Genomic DNA, 24,621 nt, shown 5'->3' on the forward strand with positions numbered 1-24,621 from the left:
CCTGCACATCGATTCAACACACCTTTGGCTTGCTTACAGGTGTTAAAATGACAATAAATAACATAATTAAAACATTAGGTTGACATTATAGTTTATGAGGCAAATAAAAGTAAAATGAGTAGTTTCACAGAACTACAGCTTGGCGTTAGTTACAATCTTGATTCCACCCAGCAATGCGAGCGTCGTTCCTGTAGTCTCTCTCCCGTGACTCCTGTCAGTCGCAGCTGTTCTAAAAAGCTTGCCGGTTTGCTGCGGAAGCGTCCGATGCGTTTCTGGGACGGTAACAATACTTTGGCGCGACCTTCGTCGCGCATAACGGTAGTCGCACACTGTATCGCCGATTGCATCGCGTGATAAATGCGGAATTTGCGCTGGTCCTCACGGCCTTTTCATTCTTCCTCGCTGCAGTCTTCTCTCGACTACCACGTAAGCGGCGGGATGACGTTTGTCGCAATGACAACAAACGCATATTGGCATGTGATCTCGTGCGTTGTGTGACCCTGTCTTTCGACGTTGAAAACGGAGCGGTTTTGCCGCTGTTTGCAGATCTCGTGACACTTTGCGGCAGCTAGCGATCGCGAAGTCATGGCTGCATGACTGGTGCTGTGCCGCTGTCTGCAATTTATCATCCCCCTAACGGCGTTTCAGGATGTGCCTGCTGTTCGTCTACACTAATCCCGACCCGGACGATGACGAATTCAGCTTGGTGCTGGTTAACGTCAGGGACGAGTTCTTCCATCGCCCCACGAAGCCAGCGTCTTTCTGGGAGGACGATCCTAATATTGTCGGAGGTACATTAATTGTGAACCGTATGTTGCATTCCGCCAACATTGCTACATTCGGCGTTTTCACTGCCAGTTAGCCGCTTAAGTGCGACCTATTTAGTCTAATCTACGAGCTATATGCGGGATGCAAATGTAAAAGTTTACGCGATACAGGTTTCGTAAAAAAAGTCGAATATCAGCCCAGCTTTAGCTTGCAGCCATTATAACAGTACTTAACTATTTTAGTTTCGTACATCCGTACAAGTACCACATTTTAAATACAAGCTGCATGCTCAGGCTCCGAAAATATTCTGCTTTTCTTTCGGGTCTAGCATCCCGTAAACTTCTGACCCTGCCTGTATACATGTGCAATTATTTTGCCGTAGACCTTATCTAAAAGGCAACTGCTCGCGACTGCGTTGACGCAGGACAAGCTGAATCACCGGCTATCGTTAATTTAGTGCAAGCACTGTTGTCCAGTAGCTTTCCGAAGAGGCAGCCATTTCTGCCATCGCAATCGCGCTTATTGGCTAGAATTCATCCTTCACGTCATGGCTCTTATAGGAGATAAATGTAAGCTACTGTAACTTCCAAACGGAAAAACTCGTGCAGTTGGGGTAGAACTAAAATGGAAAAGATGAGCCTCAGCTCAAGGACCAAGTTTTAAACGAGGTGTTTTCATTGTCAGGGAAACTGCAGGGTGCATCAGCGTGTCAAAGACATGATGTGTATTTGTCAATCCCAGTGCGGAGCCTACGCTTCTAGAAGAGCTTGTGGAAAATGCATTTACCTTCCTCTATGGACACCATACTGGCCTCTTTCTCCAATGTTCTCTACCTCTTTCCAGGTCACCGTATATTGTAGTTTTCTTCACTCTACTATGCGGTCTAGGAAATGGTTCATTTCTCTTGGACTAATACAAACATTTTCGTTGCACTGCTTTTCTAAGAGCCATATGTAAAGCATGGAGTAGCGTTTTCCTAAACAGTCGTGGTCATCTTTCAGGCCAGGATCAGGAGAAGGGCCGTGAAGGAGGCACATGGATGGCTGTGTCCAAGAGTGGCCGCATCGCTGCGCTGCTCAACATCCTCCAGCCAGCCCATTGCATGGATCCAACAAAGCGCGGCCGAGGTGAGCCTCCGTCTGGGCCACATCCATTGACTGCCACCCGAGTGCTTACCAGTGAAATCAAGAAAAGCCCATTCATTGGGTGCTGAGGCTTACAGTTCTGGCTTTCACAAGGGGATATCAGTTGAGGTGCAGGCCAAAGCAGTGACTGCTAGGGCACTGCAAGTGGTGAACTGGCATGAGTGCCATAATGGAATGTGAGAACAGCAAGGTGATTCTTTTCACATTGTGCATTCTGTTTGTGCAATGTAGAGAGTGGAAAGTGGCTTAGGAAAGGGGCAACAGCATAGCAAGTGAGCTGCGTGGCTGCAAGTTAGCTGCCTGAAACACATAGTAGTCAAATGTTGGTGACCAGTATGCTGCTGTCTTTATAAACGGGCTAAGAAAGAACTGCCTACATATTACGTGGAGCTTTTATCAGAGATCATTAGGGAGCATTCTGGCACCGTGCCTGTTTTGCCGTGTTTACTGTCACAGACAAAGAAATGGGAACTTGTTAACAGGAATGGTTTATTTCGTATTTTGCCTTTCGCACTTTTTGAGATTTCGGCGTTATTTTGGTTTGTTTGCGTGGTTTGAGGCCTGCACTATCCTTGACGACAGGATATGTAGTGCTGGCAAATTGCACTTTTCAAGTTGTTTTTCCTAAGAGGTACTTTGCTCCGTTATTTCCTGTTAGTGCTTCGTTTACCTATGGTAGTAGTTGTAACTAAATCAATGACCATAAATGATGATTCAGCTTCTTTCCAGATTTTTGATGCAATAAATGTCAATTGCTCACTGTTCATATATTATGAAAGAGAGAGAATAAACATCTTTATGATGTGAACGTAGCTTTAGAGAGGCGTCCTCATTCCAGAATGCCTTGAGCTTGGGCCAGTATGTTACGAAACCTTGGTAAATGAACAACTAATTATTCAAGCACTGTGGGTTCTCGAGTAAATTGCTTCTTTCTGAAGTGTGCATGTGAAAACTGAAAATAGTGAACTTATAGCCCTCAGAGAGTAAGTGTAACTAGTCATTGCTATTATAACAAATTTTTATGAGAAATTAGCATCAAGTTGACGTAAGAAGTGAGGTTATATCCTTTGGAGGCTACTGCCAGAAACTCTCATACTATACTGGGTGTCCATAAAGTCTTTGTTCCCCCGATAAAAACACTGCAGGAAGCAAAGATGCATATCGAACTAGGAAAGATGCACTGCTTTAAACCATAAGGGTTAAAGTAGTTGCAATGTCACTGGAAGTGCCTAGAGCGCACGACAACTGTCTTTCAGTATTTGTTGACATATCAAGTTGTCTTTTTGAAGAAGCCTTATTGACATATATGTTGCCGACATTGTATTGTTTCATGCAGTCTGTTCAGCGTGAAATGCAAATTGCACTGTGAAATATGCCACAATTTTTCATTTGTCAATTATGGTTTCCTTTTTAATTTTGGGCACATCATATCACAGGTGGCATTGAATTCTTAGCTGCTGTATTGCAGTCTGACATGACAAATTGTTCTCCTCTGATGAGCTGGAAACTGTTCTTAACTTGCTCACAACCATCTTCGCCATATTGAAATGTGCATGTTGTTGAGGTGCTCAAGTCATAAACACAGCATATTACTTCTGCCGTTGTCTGCGTGGCAGTTGTTTGTGTGCCTATGGTGAAATCGTCACGCTTGTTGCTGACAAGCACTGGGTACTTTGCAGACAAATAATCTTGCACTGATAGTATTTGTTGAAAAGTGTAGTCCGCACTTTCTGGTGAGTCTAGTGCTATACATAATTTATTGAAACATATTTTGCGATGTCTTGCATGCTCTTCTAATTGGTTTCGCAGTGGCCCTCTTACCATTCTGTTTTACGACCTGAAAGCCTTAGAGACTGCATGTGAGGCAGGAATCTGACCTCTGTGCGCTGTTACTGGGGCTTGCTTGTATGGTTTTTTCACTTCCGTGTACTTTACTGATTCAGTGCTGAGCACTTTGGAGCCAACTCAAGTGTCAGCAAACATTGTTCACGCGCTGAAGGAGAATTCTCTTGGCAGCTCTGATAAGAAGGAGATAAGGATAGGGCTATACAATGAGCGTTGTTCAGTGCCGCTGCTATTTGCAATGCTGAAATCTCTCGTGAAAAGTGGAACTGGCCAAAAATATAAGGCTGGCAGGCACAATAATGCAAAGTCAAGAACTACAACTTCTAATTTGCCCCATGTGTAATCACAGCTTTACTGGCCTTCACAAAGAAAGACCATACTTTCCAAAAAGCTTTTCTATAATTCTAGAACTAAGTAGGCCTAATGATATGCACAGGCAATGCACCACATTATGTTTTACCTTCTTGGCAATTCTCACAAATGACAATGATGATTGTTTCTGGTATCTAACTGTTGTTGCAAACCATCTTTAAGACCCATTATTGTGAATCAGCTGCCTTGCTCTTGCAGAATTATTGTTCCACTAAGTAATGCCTTATGTGGTAGCATTTACTGGCAAGGCAGAAGAGTTTGGGATGGTCACTTCAACGCTGAGGTTAAATGTTGTGCCACCTGTGGCCAACTTGCAGGACTACTCTTCGCAGCAATGCCACTAGTTGCACAGGGTTGTGAGACGATATCATTTACAATGATGGTGGAGGTGGCAGGTTAGAGTGATTTCACCAGTCAGCCACAGGTGGCCACGACAGAACATTAAGTTCAGACGTGAGCCATACTAACCAGCCTAGAGTGACAGCATTTGGACTGCAGCACAGCAACACTCAGCGTTATGCATAGAACAGAGACGTGAAAGGGAGTTCTCCATCTTTGCACCCACTGTTCATTGCATTTTTGCTTTGCAGTTCAGTGCGACATAAGCAGTGGAACAGAAAAGGACAAGCATAACATTAAAAGGCAGAAAGATAACTGCATGGGTCAAACACAGTTGCATGTCTTTGAAGTTGAGACTAAGAAGAAATAGTAGAGTAGGTCAGATGATATAACGCATAGAGCAAATGGTTGTCTCGGTAACAGAATGGGTGCTGAGAAATTGGGGATGCTGTGCTGGGCAACAGAGGATTAGCTTGAGTGGCGACATTAGCAAGTTTGCAGGCATAGATTTTATTCAGCTGATGCAGGGCAGGGGTTATTGGAAATCTCAGTGAGTGGCCTTTGTCTTGCATTTGGACTGTCCTGCGATAAGCTGCTAAGTGTAATGTTGATGGTGGTCAGCCATTACTGGACTGGGCCAGTTTTAAAGAGTGCTTATGAGAGTAGACTTAACACATTGACATGCTTTTAGGAGAGGCACAACTTACTACACCCTGCTTGAAGTAAATTTGCTGTAGAGCTACTTGGTATGTGGCATCTGAAATAAAAGCTACGCAAACTGCATCATTTGATTATGCTATTTTTGTTTTAATATTCAAGTTCTTTAACCATTTTTCAGTTGTGCTTTGTCCCTTCCCAATGTGCAAAAATAATGGTTCTGGAGTATTGGAAGTGCCTGACACATACACACGCAGTTTTCTTTTCTTTGTTGCAGCTCCTTTTGGCATATTTTTAATCTATGGATAATTGCACTTTTCAGTGTCTTTGTGTGACAGCAACACTTTCATGAAAAAATTCATGTGCACTTTCTGTGGCATGAAGTGCAGAAAGGATGGGAAAAGTTATCTGGAGGCTTTATACATAAAGAATTCGCAAGTTTCCGAAGATGATATTTTTTTCTTCCTTATCTTTTCTTTCTTTGCTGATGAGGAATAGTATATTCCACCTTCATATGGCTAGAAAACATTGTCAAATGAGAGAACTGAAGAAGAAAATGACTAGGAACTGCGGTGATCCACCCACAAGGTGGTGCTGGCCATTTACTCCAGACTGTTACAAGAGTCTCAGAAATAAACAAAATTTTTGTAAATAAATTGCGTACTATGCATTTGTTCACACAGGTGTGCTTTCTATGCTGTCCAAAATGTGCAAAAAAGTTTGGAGGATGCTTAAGCTTCACCTTCGAGAGTGGAACGCAATAGCATTCAAAGATCCCTGACTGCTTCTCATGCTCCCTGGCAACTGCAGCTTATGTAACTGTAATGTTTACTGGAAAACACTGGTGGTGAATGCTATGCATGAAGGCGAGCATTCTGGTAGAAACGCGGCCTCTTGCATGGGCCATGATGCGATGGAGACTAACCCCATCTGGAGATGTTGCAAGGAACCGAGCGTGCCGCTTCGTGGCCTCCGAGATTTGCGTGCCCAAATCTCGGACGCCGTGGCCGGTCTATGAATGGTAAAAACGCTGGAAATAGGGTTTGTCTTTGAGTTTCCACATAGAATTATGTTTTCTCGTACATTCAAATTACAAACTGATGCTATCGTGTCTGTAGGTTGTGCGCAAGTTGTACTTTACGATTTTTCTGATGTATTTTACTTTGAGAAATTCAATTAGTTCAGTGAATACTTTGTGCTAGACAGAGGGTCCGAGTAGGTGGGTATGCATGGCTGAGTTGGCATAGTTCGGAATACTTTTGCGGAAAAGACAGTTGACGCTAGACGTGGGATGCCGACGGCAGATTTTCTGCGACACGAGGCCTTTAACGCTCTCGTGTTAATAGTTCCTGACCGGAAGGACTGCAATGTGCGTAAAGGCTCATGACCAGAGAGTGTTAAAGGAGTGCTCACTAAGTACCCCTTGTCTGATGGTGTGATATGACCCATCATAATTTTCTAACCATTTATCACGTTTTCTTTTTCTCTTGTCCACTTGATGCAGGCTGCAGTGTTTGACTGCATTTTTGTTGTTTCTTGATGTTTAGTTTTGTTCTTTGTTAATATTTCTGAAATTAAGTGTTTTATTCTTATGTCCTTTTCTCCCGCCAAACATGTCAAATAGAATTTCCATTCTCTTGTATTTTTGTACACTTGGATTACGCCTAGGCATCCCGAAAAGGCTTGCCAACCAGAGGGTACGCGTTCGCAAACATTGGTTGAGAAACTAAACTGTCATAGCTTTGGTATATAACTTCTTTGCAGGCTTCCTAGTGGTGGATTTCATTAAGTCTGCAGTGGATGGGAACACGTACCTGACCAAACTGATGAAGGAGAAGGACGAGTTCAACGGATTTCTGTTTGTCGCCATTGAGGCCAAGTAAGTTTCACAGTACTATTCACATTTGCATGGTGTAGATTCTGTGCAAAATGCGTGCCCCAGTGTACTCGACCACATTTTGATCTTGTGGCTGCAGGCCTCTTCAGAAGAAGATTTCCATGAGTTACTACAGCAACCTCCAAGAGGGCAAACCGGTGAAAACAGAGCCAGGTGAGGTCTGCATGAATTTGAGAGCTTGTGCCTGCTGCCCTACTAGTGCTGCTGTCTCTTGAAAGATAGCCGAGTTGCCGTTCAATAGTTTTGTTGCGTGTGATATACGTAGCAGCGTGAAAGGAACAAGATATACGACATAAGACCTACGAACACTAGCAGGCTCATGCATTGCAAGCGGCTGTTTGCCTTCACTTGAGTTTTCTGCCTCTAGAAAGGAAGTGGCTCAAAATCAGTTTTTGCTGCTTACTCTGTTCAGAAATTAAGCAGCACCACACTATTTTGTTTAGTATATACGGAAAAGCTCTGGAGCGCATATGCGTGAACAACTGAGGAGTTGGTAGAAACAGCCTATCAGTGAGACAGCTGTTGGTGGTTAACAAAAAAGGTCTTTATGACCTTACAATCGCTCTTATACCTCTGTCACATGACAGATGTAATGTCATTCACAGTAAGTGACATTGATACCAAATGTGATTGAAGTCTTGCATTCCCTGTCTACACGGGTATACAAAATGGCATTCACAGTTGATGGCAATGGTTATCAGCACCTTGCGCACGCAGGCACTCGTCAGTCTACATGTATACTTTCAGGTTGCGCTTGCGCAAATCGGTGAGGTGGCCTTCGCGTACTATCAGCAGCGCACGCATCTCATCGTCAGTCCAGTGCACTTTTCGCTTCTCATTCTCTGCTGACAAAGCTGTGGAGCTGGCTTCCATGGTTGGTGGATAGGCTTTAGCGTAGCTCCACTGTGAAAACAATACGAAGAAAGAAAAAAAAAAAAAACAGATGAGCGTTTGTGAACATGGCTGAGAAGAGGTGCTAGTGGCCAGTCGGAGACTGGGAATAAGAATATAGCTGCACAAACTACTTCAGAAATCGCGCTGGGCATCATAAAAATGCTAAACGTTCATAACAACAATTACCGTATGACAACCTTTACTCTGATTACGTTTCATTTTTACTTATCAATTTCGTAATTTTTGCCAAGCTCCTGTCATCGAGATTACACAAGTCGCGCTTACATGAGCTCGGGGAACTCATTCAATGGGCGAATGCCATTATCTGTGAATGTCATTCACTATGCCCATGTAGAAGCAACAAAAATGGCATTAAGACCTAATCGCATTTGCTGTGAATGACATTACATATGCTATGTGACAGGGGTATTTATTGAATCCTTTATGCTATGCAGGGTAAGTTGTATATAGCGTCAGAAGAAGGAGTGGGAAAGGAAGCAGTGTCGTCAGTTTAAAAGCCAGCTCCTTACCCTGCTTTATGCATTAATAGCTTACAATGCTGGCTTACAATTATAATGTTAAAATGATGAGCGCAGTAATACAGTCGAACCCGGTTATATCGAACTCGCAAGAAAACGCCTATCAGTTCGATATAGAGCATAATTCGATATAAGCCTGCTAAATAATTGGATGTCATTAAAGCACATACCATTTATAAGATCACTTCATTGTTGAAAATAGCTTACTTTCGCAAAAATTAGTCCTGTATTTTCTTCTGCTTGGGCAATTTTGCTGCCTGCAACGCAAGCACTTTCCCACATTGTCAAAAGGAGCCGGAGCAGCTGAGGCCACAACCTTCTGCATTCACGCAGAAGCACCGGACTAGTGCGAGTGCACCAATCACTTCGGAGAATGTGGGCAAAGGACCGTCGTTGCTTTCCTCATTGTGCCCACTTTCATTTGTGCTCGGTGCAATGTCGGCAATGTAGTCTTCATTTTCGGGCTCTTCCGTGGTCGCGACACCATCATCTGCACTCACAAACTCGTCCACCGTTGATTAGTCAACAGCTTCCGGAAATTCTGACAGCTCGCTCCAAACTTCGGCAACACCGGCAACGGCTTCATTGCATTCATCAGAATTTAGTCATCACTGAGCACGCGGAAACCGGCACATATGAAAAACCACTTGTACACAGCCGCGCGTACGCGTTCGGCGCCACGGGCACCGGATCGCAAGTTTGTCCACTTTAGCCCTAATTGTGCCGAGAGTGCTCCTCGGAATCTTGCACGCTACAGGGACATCCGACTTCCCATCGCGTTTGACCCGATTGATGATTTCGAGCTTCACGACGAAAGGTGAATTCAGCTGCTTCATTACAGTAACACTGCAGGAGAAGGCCCACAAGGCGCAAACACAATGAACCCAGAAAAGCAGCAACACAACTCGCAATTTTGCCATCTTGCATGACGAGAGCGCAAGAGCCTCTGATTGGCTGTCTGAGGAAGCAGTGCAGGCGGGCCAGGATCATTTCTTGCTGGGGGGTGTCGCAAGCAGCGCGAGGCAGCGCGATCACGGTAGGGAGAGCAGTTGGATGGAGCCGTGCCGCCGGGTTTCCCCGCTTCTGCGAGGGAAAGCCAACTTCTGGGGGCACAGTACCGCCGCTTGATGTTCGATATATCGGGGGTCGCTGCTATTTTTATTCAATGTAAGCATAATTTTTGCTATATATACTCATTGTAACTATACCGTGACCAGAAATTGTTCGATATGTAGAATAATTTGATGTAAACAAGTTGGATATAGTCGGGTTCGACTGTATATGAGATTGTATATCACTGTAAAAATGGACAACAAAACAAGATAGTTATGGTCACTCTAACCTGTACAACCAAGGACACCAAAGCCACTTACATTATAGGAGTTCTGACATTTGAAGTTGTTGAACAACTACTATGTGCTTCTCATACATAAAAGGGTGATGCTTAGCAAGTACTATAAAGGTTAGGATACACTTATGCAAGATAGAATGTTAATTTAGTATTGAACCTTGAACTAGGGAACAGCACGAAAGACGGGGACAGAGAAGAGGCACACAACAACCACACATTAGTGTGTGCCTCTTCTGAGTCCTCTTCTTTTACGCTATTCCTTAGAACAAGGCGTTCATCCAACTACCTGACGCGTTCACTTTATTCATATTAAGGCTGGTCTAGAAATGCCTGACTTAGTGTCATGGCACAGAGAAAGAGCTAAATTTGCTGACATAGTGTAGCATCAAAGTTAGGCATGTTGATATTCCTTATTAAAAAAAAACATGGAACAGAGTGCACCTTCTGGCAACACTCTTGCATGGCAACTGCAGGGGTTGCAGGGACAGAATGAACGAGTGCTTTGCATCAACCTCCTGGGTGCCAGAACTGAAGCTGGTTTACAAGAATAAGTATTAAAATAAATGATTTTGGGTGCTCTGACACTTTCTTTTTCTTTTTACCAGGGCTTGGGCCTTCACCTAATACAAAAACATGGCCAGTTGAAAATGCTGTGCCATTACTCCTTTAGAGGGACTTCGCTTTTTTTTTTCTGGTTCGCTGATGGGAATCTCCAATTTCTTGTTACATATTTTAGGAGCTTAAGGTAGTGCCCGCTTCTATTGTTCTCAAAACTAATTTGACACCTCATTGAAATGAGGACATTGACCTTAACACAAAAGCACCTCATATTTCACTATCTTGTAAGGCTTCACACCACAGCCGCTATCCCAAACTTCACATCTTCGTTTTCTCATGTTTTCTGTGTTCTTTGCACTGTAACAACGTATTCAGTTTTGCAAGTGCACTCCCTTCGCAGAATTCCCAGCAAACAGAGAGCACGTGTTTAAGTTTCTCTCTCTGAAAAGCTGCAGAGCATCTGTGCCCCATTGTTGCTCAGTGCAAGATGGTTCTCGAGCCTGTGATGACAATCAGGTTTCGTTCATTTTTTGTCAGAGTTAACAATTTCATCCAGCTTTCAAAACATGCAACGACGTTTTTAGCTCTGCAACGTTTATTTTCATTTTAAAAGGATGTTATCTATGTCACTAAGATGGAACATTCCATTTATTTTAAACACGCACTAATTATTTGGTGTTGGTGCGAATTCAATATGTCCTCCTTGAGTACAGCAGTCATAGCAGCGCCGATAATATTCCCACGCTTCATAACTATGTAATGGATTTTTGCAGAGACAAGTTCAGTATCTAATTAGTACTGTGAGCTAGTTTTCAGTAGGTCTTTAAATTAACTATGTAGAAAACCTAAAATGGCTTTTTCAAGTTCTTACTAGACTTTCTTTCTTTCTTCTCAGGCTTCTATGCGTTTGGCAACAGCGTACCCCCACAGTTTTGGGCCAAGGTCAGATATGGAAAACAGAAGTTTGAGGAGCTCATCAGGCAAAACAACCGGTTCTCTCAAAAGGATAAACTTCTGAAGAAGATATACGATTTCCTGGATGACCCAACGTCGTGAGGCTTGCCATATTTTGTTCCAGTGCAGTTATTCCAATTGTGAATGTTGTAGCTGTTATTCCTTGTACCATGTTTTGTCACATGATGCTTGCACCTTTTCTCACGGAAAATTGATGTGAAGTCGGGGGTGTGCAATAATTATGTGGCTAAAATTTTTTGGTAAGGTGTTCTAAGTGTTGAATATAAAAAAAGAAAAGAAAAATGAAGCGGCTTTGTGTCAGGTTTTGCACACCAGCCACTATAAACTCAAACGAAATACCGTATTTACTCGCATAATGATCGCACTTGCGTAATGATCGCACCCCTGAATTTCGTCATCAGAATTCGATTTTTTAAATTTTTCGTGTAATGATCACACCCCGAAGTTGCCGCAGTGATATGTCATGTGCCAAGTCTAGTTAATATTGATTGCGCTTACCATCTGTCAAATGCTATGTGAACGACTCTTCAAGACAAACCAAGCCGTCTGCACGCACCAAACATTCTTCAGTAGATGCCTCATTTCATTACTTTCATCACTTTCCACACTTCCATGACTAAAAAAAAGCTGCAACCAAACTTTCCTTTATTATGCGTAGGCTTTATAATGGTCGTGGTCAACAACAAAAAAGGCGCCTTTCGAGTCTTCTCATCTGCACTCGTGGGCACGCAACAAATCGCAAGCGGCAACAATAGTAGCCACGTTTACAGTGATCCGTTAAATGTGTACCCTATTCATACGCCGATGCTTGTAACACAGCTAAGATATTCACCCACCCTTAGCGGTATTAGGATAGTAGTGAAGACAGATGCCGCAGTTTCCGCAGCATGCCGGCCATGTGTTTCTATGTCACTGGCAGCTAAGCGCGCCCATCTGTTTCTGTCCCCTCAAAGTCGACATGGTTATGTTATTGCCGCAAACTTGCCGATATTAACAATGTTATTCATTACTGATATGGAAGAAACTGTTTCAATGCACGTAATGTACTCACGAGAAGAAAAAAAATTCGCGTTCGGCGCGTTCAGCTTGCTCCGCCGGCTGCCATTTTTGTTTTGGTGTCCCGCAGCAAACGCGAGACGAAAAAATTTCTTTTTCATTTCGTGGGAAATTTAACCTGTGTAATGAGCGCACCCCTGATTTTGCGTCAATTTTTCTGACAAAAAAGTGCGCTCATTATGTGAGTAAATACGGTATTACTTTGAAAAGCCACTTGCTTTTATAATAAAAGCATAGGTTCTACACAAGGAGGAATTGTGAAGGATCTTATTCACAGGTGCCAGGTAAACAGTCACTGAACGGATAAATAAAGTGGCTCGGTCCCAACTTATTCATAGTTGATGCCAATATTGATATAGGAAAACTCGGGCAACTGCAGCTGCAGTAATTTTCGGTGCGATGGTTACGAGAGGAAAGAGGAATTCAAATTTTTGATGGCCAATATGGGGGGTGCGAGTGTTATGTGAGTAAATAAGATATTAGCTCGGAGTGATGGTGATGAAGACGGGTAGCTACGTCGCGAGGCCTCAGCCTCGACCTCAGTTGAAAACCTGTCATCGTGCAGTAAGATTGCTGTGCATTCTGATATGGGGAATGAAGGAAGCATCATGTGCTTGGAGCAGTACCATCTAAAATTGCCTTTCATTTAGGACGCGAGAAGGCCATCTTGCAAGAAGGTCAGCCATACAGAAGTCCTCCAAGTTCTTGGGAAACTGAATAGTGGGGATAGGGGTGCACAATAAGGCAGATCATTGCTCATACTTGCTCACTGGTATTTTTCGCAGGCTATGTACCAGTTACTCAGACTCATGCATACTCACACTGGCCAACACTCACTTGCATTCATAGTCGCTTCCATTTGCATTTACTGGCACCCACTCAGGCTTGTACTCATGTTCACTCACACTCACGTACATACATACTTGCATTCACTCAAAATCAGCGTCACTGACCTTTGTTTGTACTCCCATTAACCAGCGGTCACTCCCGTTCATATTAATGTCGACTCAAACTAACCAACATGGACTTCCATTCATGCTCCCACCCTTCGTCACTCAATAGTGCTGTAACTCACGTCTGTGAAAGCGAGTATGTCGTTGTGCTGGTAACTCAGTATGCTGAGCTATTACATTGGGTTCCCAAACTGTTCGACTTGTCAGAGAGCTTGTTATTGTGAACGGGGTTCACCTTAAAGGAAGTGTGCAGTATTGCTGTATTAAACAACTTTGTATGCCCAAATTATAATGTGAAAGGGTACTTTTGACTGCCCACAAAACAAAGGGAACATAAAAGCTACAATAGACTTAAAATAGGGCTTTTTACCACAGAGTCGTGAACTACGCATTACAACAGCGCATGCGTGCCACAGCACCCGATGTGGGGCTCGGCTGGCACAGTTGAGCTTTAGTAGTGACGCTGCATGGACAAGTATTATTTTTTTTATCTATGTCAATTGATTCTTTAGCACGCCATATTTCTCATCTTATAAATGAAGATTTCAGATGTAACGTCGACGCATGCTCTTTAAATGTCTATTTAAGCAAAATTTTCAGTTGTTTTTTGTCCCTAATCAAATACAGTGTGCCCTCGTTAAACTAACCCTTGTTAATTGGGAAAATGGGATAATTCATAGTCTTCTGGTCCCAGCAGGTATATGCGTTATTCAATGACATCAAACTCTCTTTAATTCGGACGTATTTGGCTGCACTCCAGTTAATTCAGACAACCCTTAGAGCATCCGAAATTGGCAGCACCAAAAAGCAAATGTGGCACTAGATTCAAATTGAAACAAAGTGGCTGATTCCACATCACCATGGCCATCAATGGAAATCGTAGGGGAATCACAAGAATACGAGAATGCTTAGTGCCTATTTGGCCTGTCAAACCTTCTTTCTTCTATTTACCAACATGCATGACACCGCATTGACTGCGTGCTTTCAGAGTTGCAAAGTCTGCCATCCATGATCAGGGTGTTTACCAAGCGAGAAAACCAGGAATTCTCAGGGATCTTGAATAGTCTATAAATACTCAGGAAAAAACTTGGGGAATTCGTGCTTCTGTCAGGGAAAATTAGCTGTAATTTTAGGGATATAAACTCGCAAACTCTATAGGGATTGTAACGATTCGTCTTTGATGCCATGTTGTCGGCTGGAGGAGTTGCCAGTCTACAGTCACCGACCGACTTTCCGGACACCCGATAGCTCAGAAAGCTTCGTGGCACCACCATATCCCATAGAGTCAATGTGTAAGAACGTCTGAAATTTTGGACGCAAAAACCCTTCGCCGTCCGATTTTCCGGACATTTTGCAGTCCGCAGGTTCGAAACGGCATTAATGAAAGGCACCACCGCCGCCTCAAACCGGCGCTCTCGCACGCATATCAGCTGGCAGCCGTAGCCACCACCGCGGCAAATGCTAGGCCTAGCTGCTTCGACGTTCGCTATTAAGCTTCTTGCCATTTGGTGCCATGTTTTTCATTGAAAGAATTTGCTGCTGTCAGCAATGGCACTGACTCCGACTTGTGGTCCTCACAATGGGCTTCGAAGCTCGGAAAGCACGGTGCTTTGCATTATGCCGGCCCCAAAAGTCAGCTTTTCCTCAATACAGCAATATTGTGCAGTGATACATATGCAAAGATATTGTGGTGAAGCATAACTAGCGTGGGAAGGGGCAAATGTCGCGGGACACAGTTTGTATTCATTAATTATACATGCGTCCACCCGCCGTCTCTTGTCACAGTGCGAGCACCGATATGTGTAATAAGTGTACTGGCAGGCCTTTTCGGATGTGCCCGTGACGATTTGAACCCTTTGGGGCAATAAAAGACATGCATTCATTTTTTCGAACTGCCCAATCTTTTGGACGTTTTTGTGGCGCCTAGGAAGTCCGAAAAATTGGACGTTGACTATACAACTGACCTAGAGGATGCTTCAAATGGTCCGTGGGGAAAATGCATGGTGGAAGGAGGACGATAACAGAAAGGACCTATGCATTGACAGGGTGTCTACCAACCGGGAAAACCGGGAATTCTCAGGGATTTTCAGTAGTCTGGAAAAACTCAGGGAAAACTCAGGGAATTTGTGCCTCTATCAGGGAAAATTAGGTGTAATTTTATTGAAAGGGTCGAAAGTCGCGGTGAGGCTGGCTCGAGTAACAGACAGGAATCGTAATGAATCGTCTTTGACGTCCTGTAGTTGGCTGGAGTTGCTACCAGTGTACAGTCAATGACCGACTTTCCGGATTCCCGATAATTTGGACGGCTTCGCGGCACCACCACGTGCTGCATAGAGTCAATTTGTATCAGAACGTCTGAAATTTCGGACGCAAGAACTCTTCGCCGTCCGATTTTCCGGATGTTTCACCATGACCGCATTTCCGAAATGGCATTAACGCCACCACTGCTGCCATTTTGATTACCTCGCCGCCTCAAATCGGCGTTCTCGCACTCAGATCCGCTGGAAGCCGTAGCCACCACTGCGGCAACGCTAGGCATTGCTGCCTCCACGTTCGCTATGAAGTTTCTTGCCGTTGGGTGCCATGTTTTTTATTGAAAGAATTCACTGCTGTCAGCACTGGCACGGACTCTGCCTTTGCGGTCTTAGCGATTGGCTTAGAAGCTTGGAAAGCACGGTGCGTTGCCTAATGTCAGATCCCGAAAGTCCGCTTCGCCTCCTTACAGATATTTTACTTGGTGAAGCATATGCAAAAGTATTGCAGTGAATCATAACAAGCGTGGCAAGGGGCTATTGCCATGGGACACACTATGTATTCCTTAATTATACACGCGTGCACCCGGTATTTCCTGTCAGAGCACGAGCACCAATATGCCTAATACGTGTACCGACAGGCCTTCAGAGCGTTTTCGAATGTGCCTGTGGCGGTTTGAGCCCTTAAGGGCAGTAAATGACATGCATTTATTTTTTTCCAACTGGCTAATTTTTTTGACGTTTTCGCGGCCCCTAAGGAGTTCAAAAACGAGGACGTGGACTGTGCAACTGACCAAGAAGATGCTTCAAATGGTCCGTAGGGCGAACGAGTGGTGGAAGGAGTACAAGAACAGAAAGGACCAACGCACTGAGGCATGAACGGGGAAGGAAGCGTGCTGCCGCCATTTTGAAGGAGCTTGAGCTCAAAAAACAAAGTGTTGGCTGATGCCGAGATGCAAGTGTCCCTCATCCAAGCCAAAATAAACTCTTAAAATAAGTAAAACACAACACTGAGGCGTCGTGCGCGGGCTGAGAGCATATCGGAACAGTTAAGGTTGACTTCCGAGCTGTTGAGAGAGAATCTCAATTGTGACAAAGTTTGGGCCTCATACCACTGAGCTTGCTATCAATTGATGCAAATAGCCCATATTCGAAGATATTTGCTCTTGTATGCATCTCCTTTTTTATTCATATTTGAAAATGTCCGACTCGATTTGCAATTTTTTTCGAAGAGATTTTATTTGCTGTGCATTTTACTAACTTCTCCCTTCTATTCTCTTTTTGAATAACATAAACACTACTCCTTAGTATTCAAATTGGATTAAGTCGTTTTTTTTTTATTTTTTATTTCATATGCTTACTAGAGAGTGACAGCACCGGGCGATTTGGTTTCAGCTTGGCTTGACAAAAAACATAGTTCTGCATCACTCAGGGAATTTTGCAAAGGCACTCGGAAAACCTGAAAAACTCAGGGAATTTGGAAATGTTAACTTGGTAGACACCCTGATTGAGGAATGAACTTGAAAGAAAGCATGTTTCCACTTCAAAACAAAGTGTTGGGTGACGTCGAGATGCAGATGTCGCTCATCTAAACCAAAATAAACTCTTTAAGCAGTGAAATGCAACACTGAGGCATTGTGCGCAGGCTGAGAGTATGTCAGGACAGTTGAGATTGACACACCAGCTGTTGAGAGAGAATCTCACTTGTGACAAAGTTCAGGCCTCATACCAATGAACTTGCTGTCAGTTGATAGAAATAGCTCATATCCCCTTCAGTCACAGCGTCCACATTTGTGGACGCGACCTATTTTTGCCCTTTCTGTGCAGTGGTAGTAAGGAATAAAGCAGACATTAAGTTTAGGGTAAATTGATCATTCTGATAATCTAAATTACTTCCATTTTACTTCTGAATGGCATGTATCGTTACAGAATACAACTTTGGTGAAGGCACTATCATGTTCTACGTGATGTTTGTACTGGGGCCTGTCCGTAGCAACCTTGAAATAAATTTTTTCTTTCTTGAATTCGAGCGGGGGGATTTAATCATTTTGATGAAGAAACGTAACATGATTGACTTTACAATATTCAAATATTTAATTACTCTGTAATTATGATGACTCATCATAAAATTCTCTAACAGTCATTCTGTCACCTTGATTTGCTTTCAGTAGAGTCTCAAGCACAATCTATGCTTCGCATATGTACCGACAGTCGATCATAATTCGTGACTGAAAGGAATATTCGAAAATATTTGTGTCTGTATGCATCTTCTTTTTATTCATACTTGAGAATGTTTCGCTAGATTTGCAATAAGCTTTACCATTTTTTTCAAACATATTTTATTCGCAGTGCATTTTAGTAACCATTCTCTTCCGCCTTCTTTTTGAATAAAATAAATGCTGCTCATTACTATTCAAACTGAATTAACTGTTTTTTTATTTTTTAGCATGCTTAGTAGAAGGTGACACCATCGGGTGACATGCTGCCAGCCAGTCTTGACATAGAACGAAGTTCTGTGTCACTCAGGAAATTTTGCAAAGGCATTCAAGGAAAACCTGGAAAAGTCAGCGAATTTGAATATTTCAACTTGGTAGACACCCTGATGGTAGCACCGATAGCAATCACAGTTTCATCTGCAGCGGTTAAGGTGTTTTGTGTTGACCAGTGCTTGTTTGCTGCAAGCCTTCAAAACTGCATAGTCACCATCCATGATTGCTTTGATAATGACTGGGGATTCATCCACAGCAGCACTTGTGGCAAACATTCGTTTATTTTCATCATGACAGTGCGTATTGGCCGCATAGGCACCATCTGTGATCATGTCAATAGGGACAATGGTTGTGGCAAACCGTAGTTTCCTTTGACTTACTACATGTTGGCTGCAGGCCTGCAGAACTGTGTAGTCACCACCCATGATTGCGACGATATGACCATGGTTTCGTCTGTAGTGGTTGCAGCGAGCAATAGTTTCACTTTGAAATGCAATGCGTGCGTAAATGTCACAAATACGGGGAAGCTGTCGGGTATGAAAAGCGATTCCACCCCCCCAGCTAAATCGCGTTGGATAGACGATCTGTTGTTGACCAACTCACTGGCGAAAAAATAATCTGGATATGCGTGCGATGGTGAAAAGCGTGCGATGGTGAAAAGCGTGCGATGATGAAAAGCGTGCACGAGATGAAGGTGTGGGTCTTGCACCGCACTGCAAATGAAGTCAGGAAGTGAATGACAGGAAGTGCAGCTTCTGCACTTCTCTTGTGCTAAATGAAAGCCAGATTTGTTAAATTTAAATTAAATTATGAGGTTTTACGTGTGAAAACCACTTCCTGATCATGAGGCAGGCCATAGTGGGGGACTCTGGAAATTTGGGCCACCTGGGGTTCTTTAACGTGCACCCAAATCTAAGTATACGGGTGTTTTGGCATTTCGCCCCCATAGAAATGCGGCCGCCATGGCCGGGATTCGATCCCGTGACCTCGTGCTTAGCAGCCCAACACCATAGCCACTAAGCAACCACGGTGGGTCGCCAGATTTGTTTCATTCAGTAAATAAGTGTGTTCATGCAGTAAGAATTTGTTTATTATTCTCTTAATACCCTTGATAATTCAACATTCGCTTAATTCAGTCAGTTTTCTTTCGGTCCTGGGAAATCTATATTAATGAGGTTTTACTTATTAGATTGTGTCAGAATAGGAGTATCTACGCAGTCTGTGAGAGATGTGAAACTAAAATATTGTAGCAGAGTGCAAATGAATGAGGGGCAGAAGGCAGGCGATATTGGGGCTAGGTTTCAGCCATTGAGGTTGTGTTACTCCTTGAGAGTTCACATTACAGTTCATTGATGTGCAGTTTTCATTTGTAGCTACCCAGTGGATGACGCCATGAGAAAGCAGTCACAAGAGCCTGAGTCAAACTTGAGGCTGATGAACCAGATGAAGTACATCTTGCCCAACTACAATTATGGCACAAGGTACTACCTCTCCGTTAACAAAGTAGTCTGTCATCATCACTGCCAATGTCACAATTTTTCTTGCAACGATACTTTCTAGACAGCATAAAAAATTCACTAGAATTGGCTAAACATTCTTGTGAATCTGCTGAAAGTGAGCTAAAGAAATTTCATGCAAATTTCACTCCGTACAAAAAATTATGCATGCATTACATGTACATCGCACACATAATGCGAAGATGTGGGATTGTTCCCCACCTGCTGCAAGTTGTTTTTCGTCCACTTTCAATTGCATTAATTTATAATTTCTTTAATTCATTTAGTAAGTACAAGTAACCTTTCCACATATATATATATATATATATATATATATATATATATATATATATATATATATATATATATAATCTCATAAGTCTGCTGAAAGGGAGCTAAAGAAACCATGCAAATTTCACTCCGTGCAAGAAATTATACAGGCATTATGCATGCATCGCACATGTAATTTGAACAATCTGAACGATCACACATCTTCGCACTACGCACGCATCGCACGCATAATGCGAAGATGTTAGATTGTTCCTCGTCTGTGGCAAGTTGCTTTTTCGTCCAGGTTCAATTCCATTAATTTCTCATTTCTTTAATTCAGTTTGTAAGTACAAGTAATTTTCCATTTGTTGTCCTTGGTGGCTTCTTACCATTATATATATATATATATATATATATATATATATATATATATATATATATATATATATATATATATATATATATATATATATATATATATATGGAATGTAATTTGCATGAAGTTTCTTTAGCTCACTTTCAGCAGATTCGTGAGAATGTTTAGCCGATTCTAGTGAATTTTTTATGCTGTCTAGACAATATCCTTGCAAGAGAAATTGCGGCTATATATATATCTGGAGTAGGTATTCCTTAAGAAGTCTTGCAGATCAACAGCAATTGTGCTGTGAAATGCAGAGTGAGATTCCTATGATCACTCTACTTCATTGCCTGCTAAGTACGAAATGCACAGTAGTAAACATCGCATTAGAGCTGTGTAGCGACGATGTTTTGCCTACTTTGGTATAACTTAGTCTCCATGAGTAGAGCTGAATTGAAATCTTGCCATGTATTAGAGCCCCAAACAGTTCGTAGTGTCTAACGAATTGTGAATTTGTCATAGTTGATTGAATGCTGTGGTTCCTGTGTTTTCTGATACATGCTATAGGAATGCAATAGGACACCTTACACAGCTTGTGCGAATACTGTGTACTCAAGTTCGCATCGTCTGAACGATGCTGCACAGTGTCAGGGATACTTTTAGGCTGAATACTGAAACTCTGGCATAGAAGTTTTATGACCAGAAAGAAAAGCTATCAAGGAACTATGACATTAGCATAAAAAGGTGCACCAGTTTATTATGACAGTGTAAGAAGTATCGAGTGTGTAGTAGGCTTGGAGAACTTTGGTGACTATAGTTAACTTTGCTGTTAGATCGGCTGTAACTTTTTATAAAAGTGATTTAGTTTTCAAAAGTGTGTGTTAAGGATGATCTAAAATATAGTAGATGTAAAAATTTAATAAAGTTAAATGTATGTACTGTTGTTAGGTGCTCTTTTCACGGATATGCACAGAGTAACAGCAGTTTTTATGTAATAAAAATATCTTATGACCCGAGTAGTTCCCTTTGTCACCAAGAGATGCTGCTGTTGTGGCCCAACATTTGCTGTCACACCGTATAGATGTCCACTCATTTCTAAGGGTAGAGCCACATATCATTAACAGAGACACAACTGAAGCGCCAGCTGCCGGTGACAAATTTACCATACTTTTGCGCATATAACCTGCACCATGTGCCGCGCTGCCATGAAGCCACAGCTAAAGGCAAAGTTCTCCGGTATTCAGTTTCGTTATCTTCTAAGGAACCCCACCTTCTCCTCGCCCCTGCGTGTTGAAGCACTCTTCACCCCTCTGTCATGGTCTGCCATTCTCCTCCGCATTATGGGTCGCCATTTTGCATTTAGTTCTTAGCAAATAGCACACACAGCACTGGCAAACTTATACGTCACCCACTCCGCGGCGCTTCCTCAATCTGCGCGAAGCTTTTCGCAATACGGCGGTAAGCCAAATCACTGTTCAGATTTTTGGCTCGGTCGCGTTTGCTTCATCGCCGTTGCCGACGCGAGGGCTTCTCCGTCAACGCTGTTATCTGCTTCCGTGCGAGGGCTAGTTGCTGAGTGATCCGATTCACGTCACATATCATGTGACTGATTTGTCCACAGTAATGTCTGGCGCTTGAATCCAGCTTTGTCGGCATCGCTGAAGAATGGGGGGACAGAGCCGCTGGCTGAAGATACGACGTAAGTCGTGCATCCACGAATGGAGACTGTTTTTGCACAGATTTGAGCAGTGTTGTATGCAATTATACTTTCGCGGATTATACACGGCGATACTAGTTCATTTCTTCTTTCCGGGCTGTTGTAATTCGGGGTGCTGGTTATGCTTGATGGCTGGTTATACGCGCCAAAATAAGGTATTAACTTTTTCTGACATTTTTATTACTCTTAGCTTTTTCTGCTAATTATGGATCACCCTTTATGGGTACTTAATGATAACAATGTGTGAAAAGTGTGAACAAATGCGTAGTTGATGTATGTTCATTTCACTTCTTGTTTCTTTCAGGACACACACTGTTCTTTTTGTGAACGGTGCGGGCAAGGCCGAGTTTATTGAGAAGACTATGAAGGAGCCTATCGACATCCAGTCTAAAGTAGTGTGGGAGACAAGGACCTTCACCTTCGACATTGCATAATTTGTGGATATTTGTTAGGCACAAAATTAGGTCACCATTTTTTTCGCTTGGATGTGTTCCAGTGTACGTAGTGATACTTATCGTGTTTTACTTTTTTTAGGTGGAATTGCACACCTTTTTTTAGATATTGCTGAATACTCTGGGAGGATATAATATATGTGATGTGTTGTATGTGAAGCCAAGAGGCCTGTGTTTATAAAGATCTTTGCTGTTATGCTGGCAATTAAAGATTTTATAAATGCATGTTGTTGAACTGGACGTGATCAGGCCTTTATTTTTATTTTTTACACACGCTGTTTCTTTTTTAACTACAAAAAGTTTAAAATCGGGGCAATATAAATCTTGGTGACTTGGTTGTTACCATTTGAGTGTACAGATTGGCACTCTAGACAATAATTTGCACGGTTATGTGTGTAATTTATAAAATTCCGTTAACTTTTTATTTATTGCATGTAGCTGGTTAATGTAAATTAGTAATGTGGAGCCTATCCTTGATATTATCTAGCTGAGTGAAAAATTTTTCGTTACACAAGCTCCTGTTGGACCTGTGGGAACAAGTATGTCTCCCTGAGAGGTGGAGCCAAAGGCACTCGGTTTTCCTATATTACCACATGCCTCTCACCTAAGGACTGGTGATGAGCACTGTTGTGGGTCCTTGAGCTCTGACTGACGAGTCAAATGCGCTGGCTATTTCCAGCGTGATCACTTGTGCACTTGTTGAGCATGCATGCCACTGTTCGTCTACACAGCCAGCTGTTCAACCACTCGACCAGTGTGATTCACATTGCACGGTTCAATATTATTACTAATCAAAAGTATTTCATCATGGGTGGAAGCCGCCTCCAAGGAATTGGGTAGTCTCACAATGTGTCTGCAGGGATCAATTAGAATGCTTGTCAAAGTAAATGGCAGAACTTATTTCGTAACATAACGGTATACCGTGCTGTTACGATCATTGTGTATGTTTCTTAACTAGTTGTGGCTGCTAAACTGCAGCCTAAAATTGCAGTGAAAATTTTGCTGTAACAGCAAATTTGTGAAAGTTTTGGCGGTGCACAACTGATCTTTGAGGCTGATTGTAGGTTCGAACGCGCACACACATCGCGCCGGGTGCTCTGTGTGCCTCAATGCCAGCAGAAACTCTGAACATGCCGACAAATCACTTCAGTATGTCTCGCAGAACTGTTCTAATGCATAAAAGGCCAAGTGATACTAATTAGACAGCTGCGAGCGCAGCAGCAACCACCAGAAACTTCCATCATGCGTATAGGCTTCGTGCGCAGATATGGTTGTGTCAGTGCTTCCGAACGCGGCAGTGCCACAGTGACCTGGTCAAGTACATTCCCTATGTTCCTTCCTGGTGCATGGACGTGCGTTGCAGCCGTCGCCATCTGATAAGCTTTTCAGACCTGAGAGAAAGGCAGCCAAGGTAAACTCGTATAAACAGTTTACACCAAGTATTTTAAGGTGATGAAAGACTTTTTCAAGACAGAAAACTTAAAACTATAATTTCCGAGGAGAAAATGGCTGCGCCAATTTGGATACATCAGGCTTAAGGCGAGTGAAAATTGGAAAGCAGTTTCTGCTTACATGGAAAAAAAGAACGGGCTGCATGTAGTGCATCTAACGCAGGTTTTTCCGCTGTAACCTTGGTTTCGGCATTTTATCAGAGTCTTCAGGGCACTTGCTCAGGAAAATGTCCATGCATGTCAAACTGGACCTCATTGGGTGGTATTAAAGTCACCTTTGTGTGCTTGGGAGACTGCAACAGGCTTATCGGTGTCATCTTCTAGCTCTCTACTGCATTTTCGCCCTTGTGGTGTTTCTTTGACATGTGCGTCAATGGGTGTTTCTGCAATTTAGTTCTTAAACTCAAATTGGTTGAGTGTGTCATTTGCTACAATATCCGTGCACTTGCCGTCCTTCAAGTTCTCGATGTACAAGTTTGTGACACCTAGATAGAGAAAGTGGGCAAAGCCATTAGTGGTCCACTTCTTTGTACGGATTTCTGTCCTGTAATGGTACACATACCTGTCCGCAAGATGTTTACCTCTCCATCTTCATTTAATACGCTTTTATGCAGCGTGGCTGTCAAATATTTACTTCATTTTTCTCTTTTCACCGCCTGCTACATCTCCCTTCTGGGGTAATGTCAGAAGCTCTTGAAAGAGTGATGGCCGATGTTCGATACTTGCACTTTGTGACACACGTGTGTCACAAAGTGGAATGTGACGAATGTGTGTCCACTTTACCACA

The 24,621-nt window shown here is 42.8% G+C and overlaps 1 protein-coding gene across 1 annotated transcript; it reads left to right on the plus strand.

Moving 5' to 3' along the window:
- Positions 1-181: 181 nt before the first annotated feature.
- Positions 182-22,811, plus strand: LOC142576138 (transport and Golgi organization 2 homolog). The gene is made up of 8 exons (XM_075686100.1): positions 182-426; positions 649-791; positions 1,770-1,895; positions 6,891-7,005; positions 7,103-7,176; positions 11,261-11,417; positions 19,464-19,571; positions 22,236-22,811. Exons 2-8 carry the CDS (start codon positions 650-652, stop codon positions 22,363-22,365), a joined length of 852 nt encoding a protein of 283 aa, XP_075542215.1. The 5' UTR covers positions 182-426; position 649; the 3' UTR covers positions 22,366-22,811.
- The last annotated feature ends 1,810 nt before the right edge of the window (positions 22,812-24,621 follow it).

The sequence above is a fragment of the Dermacentor variabilis genome, chromosome 3 (assembly GCF_050947875.1).
Source record: "Dermacentor variabilis isolate Ectoservices chromosome 3, ASM5094787v1, whole genome shotgun sequence".
Taxonomy (NCBI): domain Eukaryota; kingdom Metazoa; phylum Arthropoda; class Arachnida; order Ixodida; family Ixodidae; genus Dermacentor; species Dermacentor variabilis.

What these genes read in the sequence shown, in the direction of transcription:
- LOC142576138 (XM_075686100.1), top strand. Translation starts at nt 650, where the DNA reads ATGTGCCTGCTGTTCGTCTACACTAATCCCGACCCGGACGATGACGAA. An exon ending in TCCAACAAAGCGCGGCCGAG is followed by an intron (nt 1,896 to 6,890) that starts GTGAGCCTCCGT and finishes ACTTCTTTGCAG; the next exon opens with GCTTCCTAGTGGTGGATTTC. An exon ending in AACTACAATTATGGCACAAG is followed by an intron (nt 19,572 to 22,235) that starts GTACTACCTCTC and finishes TGTTTCTTTCAG; the next exon opens with GACACACACTGTTCTTTTTG.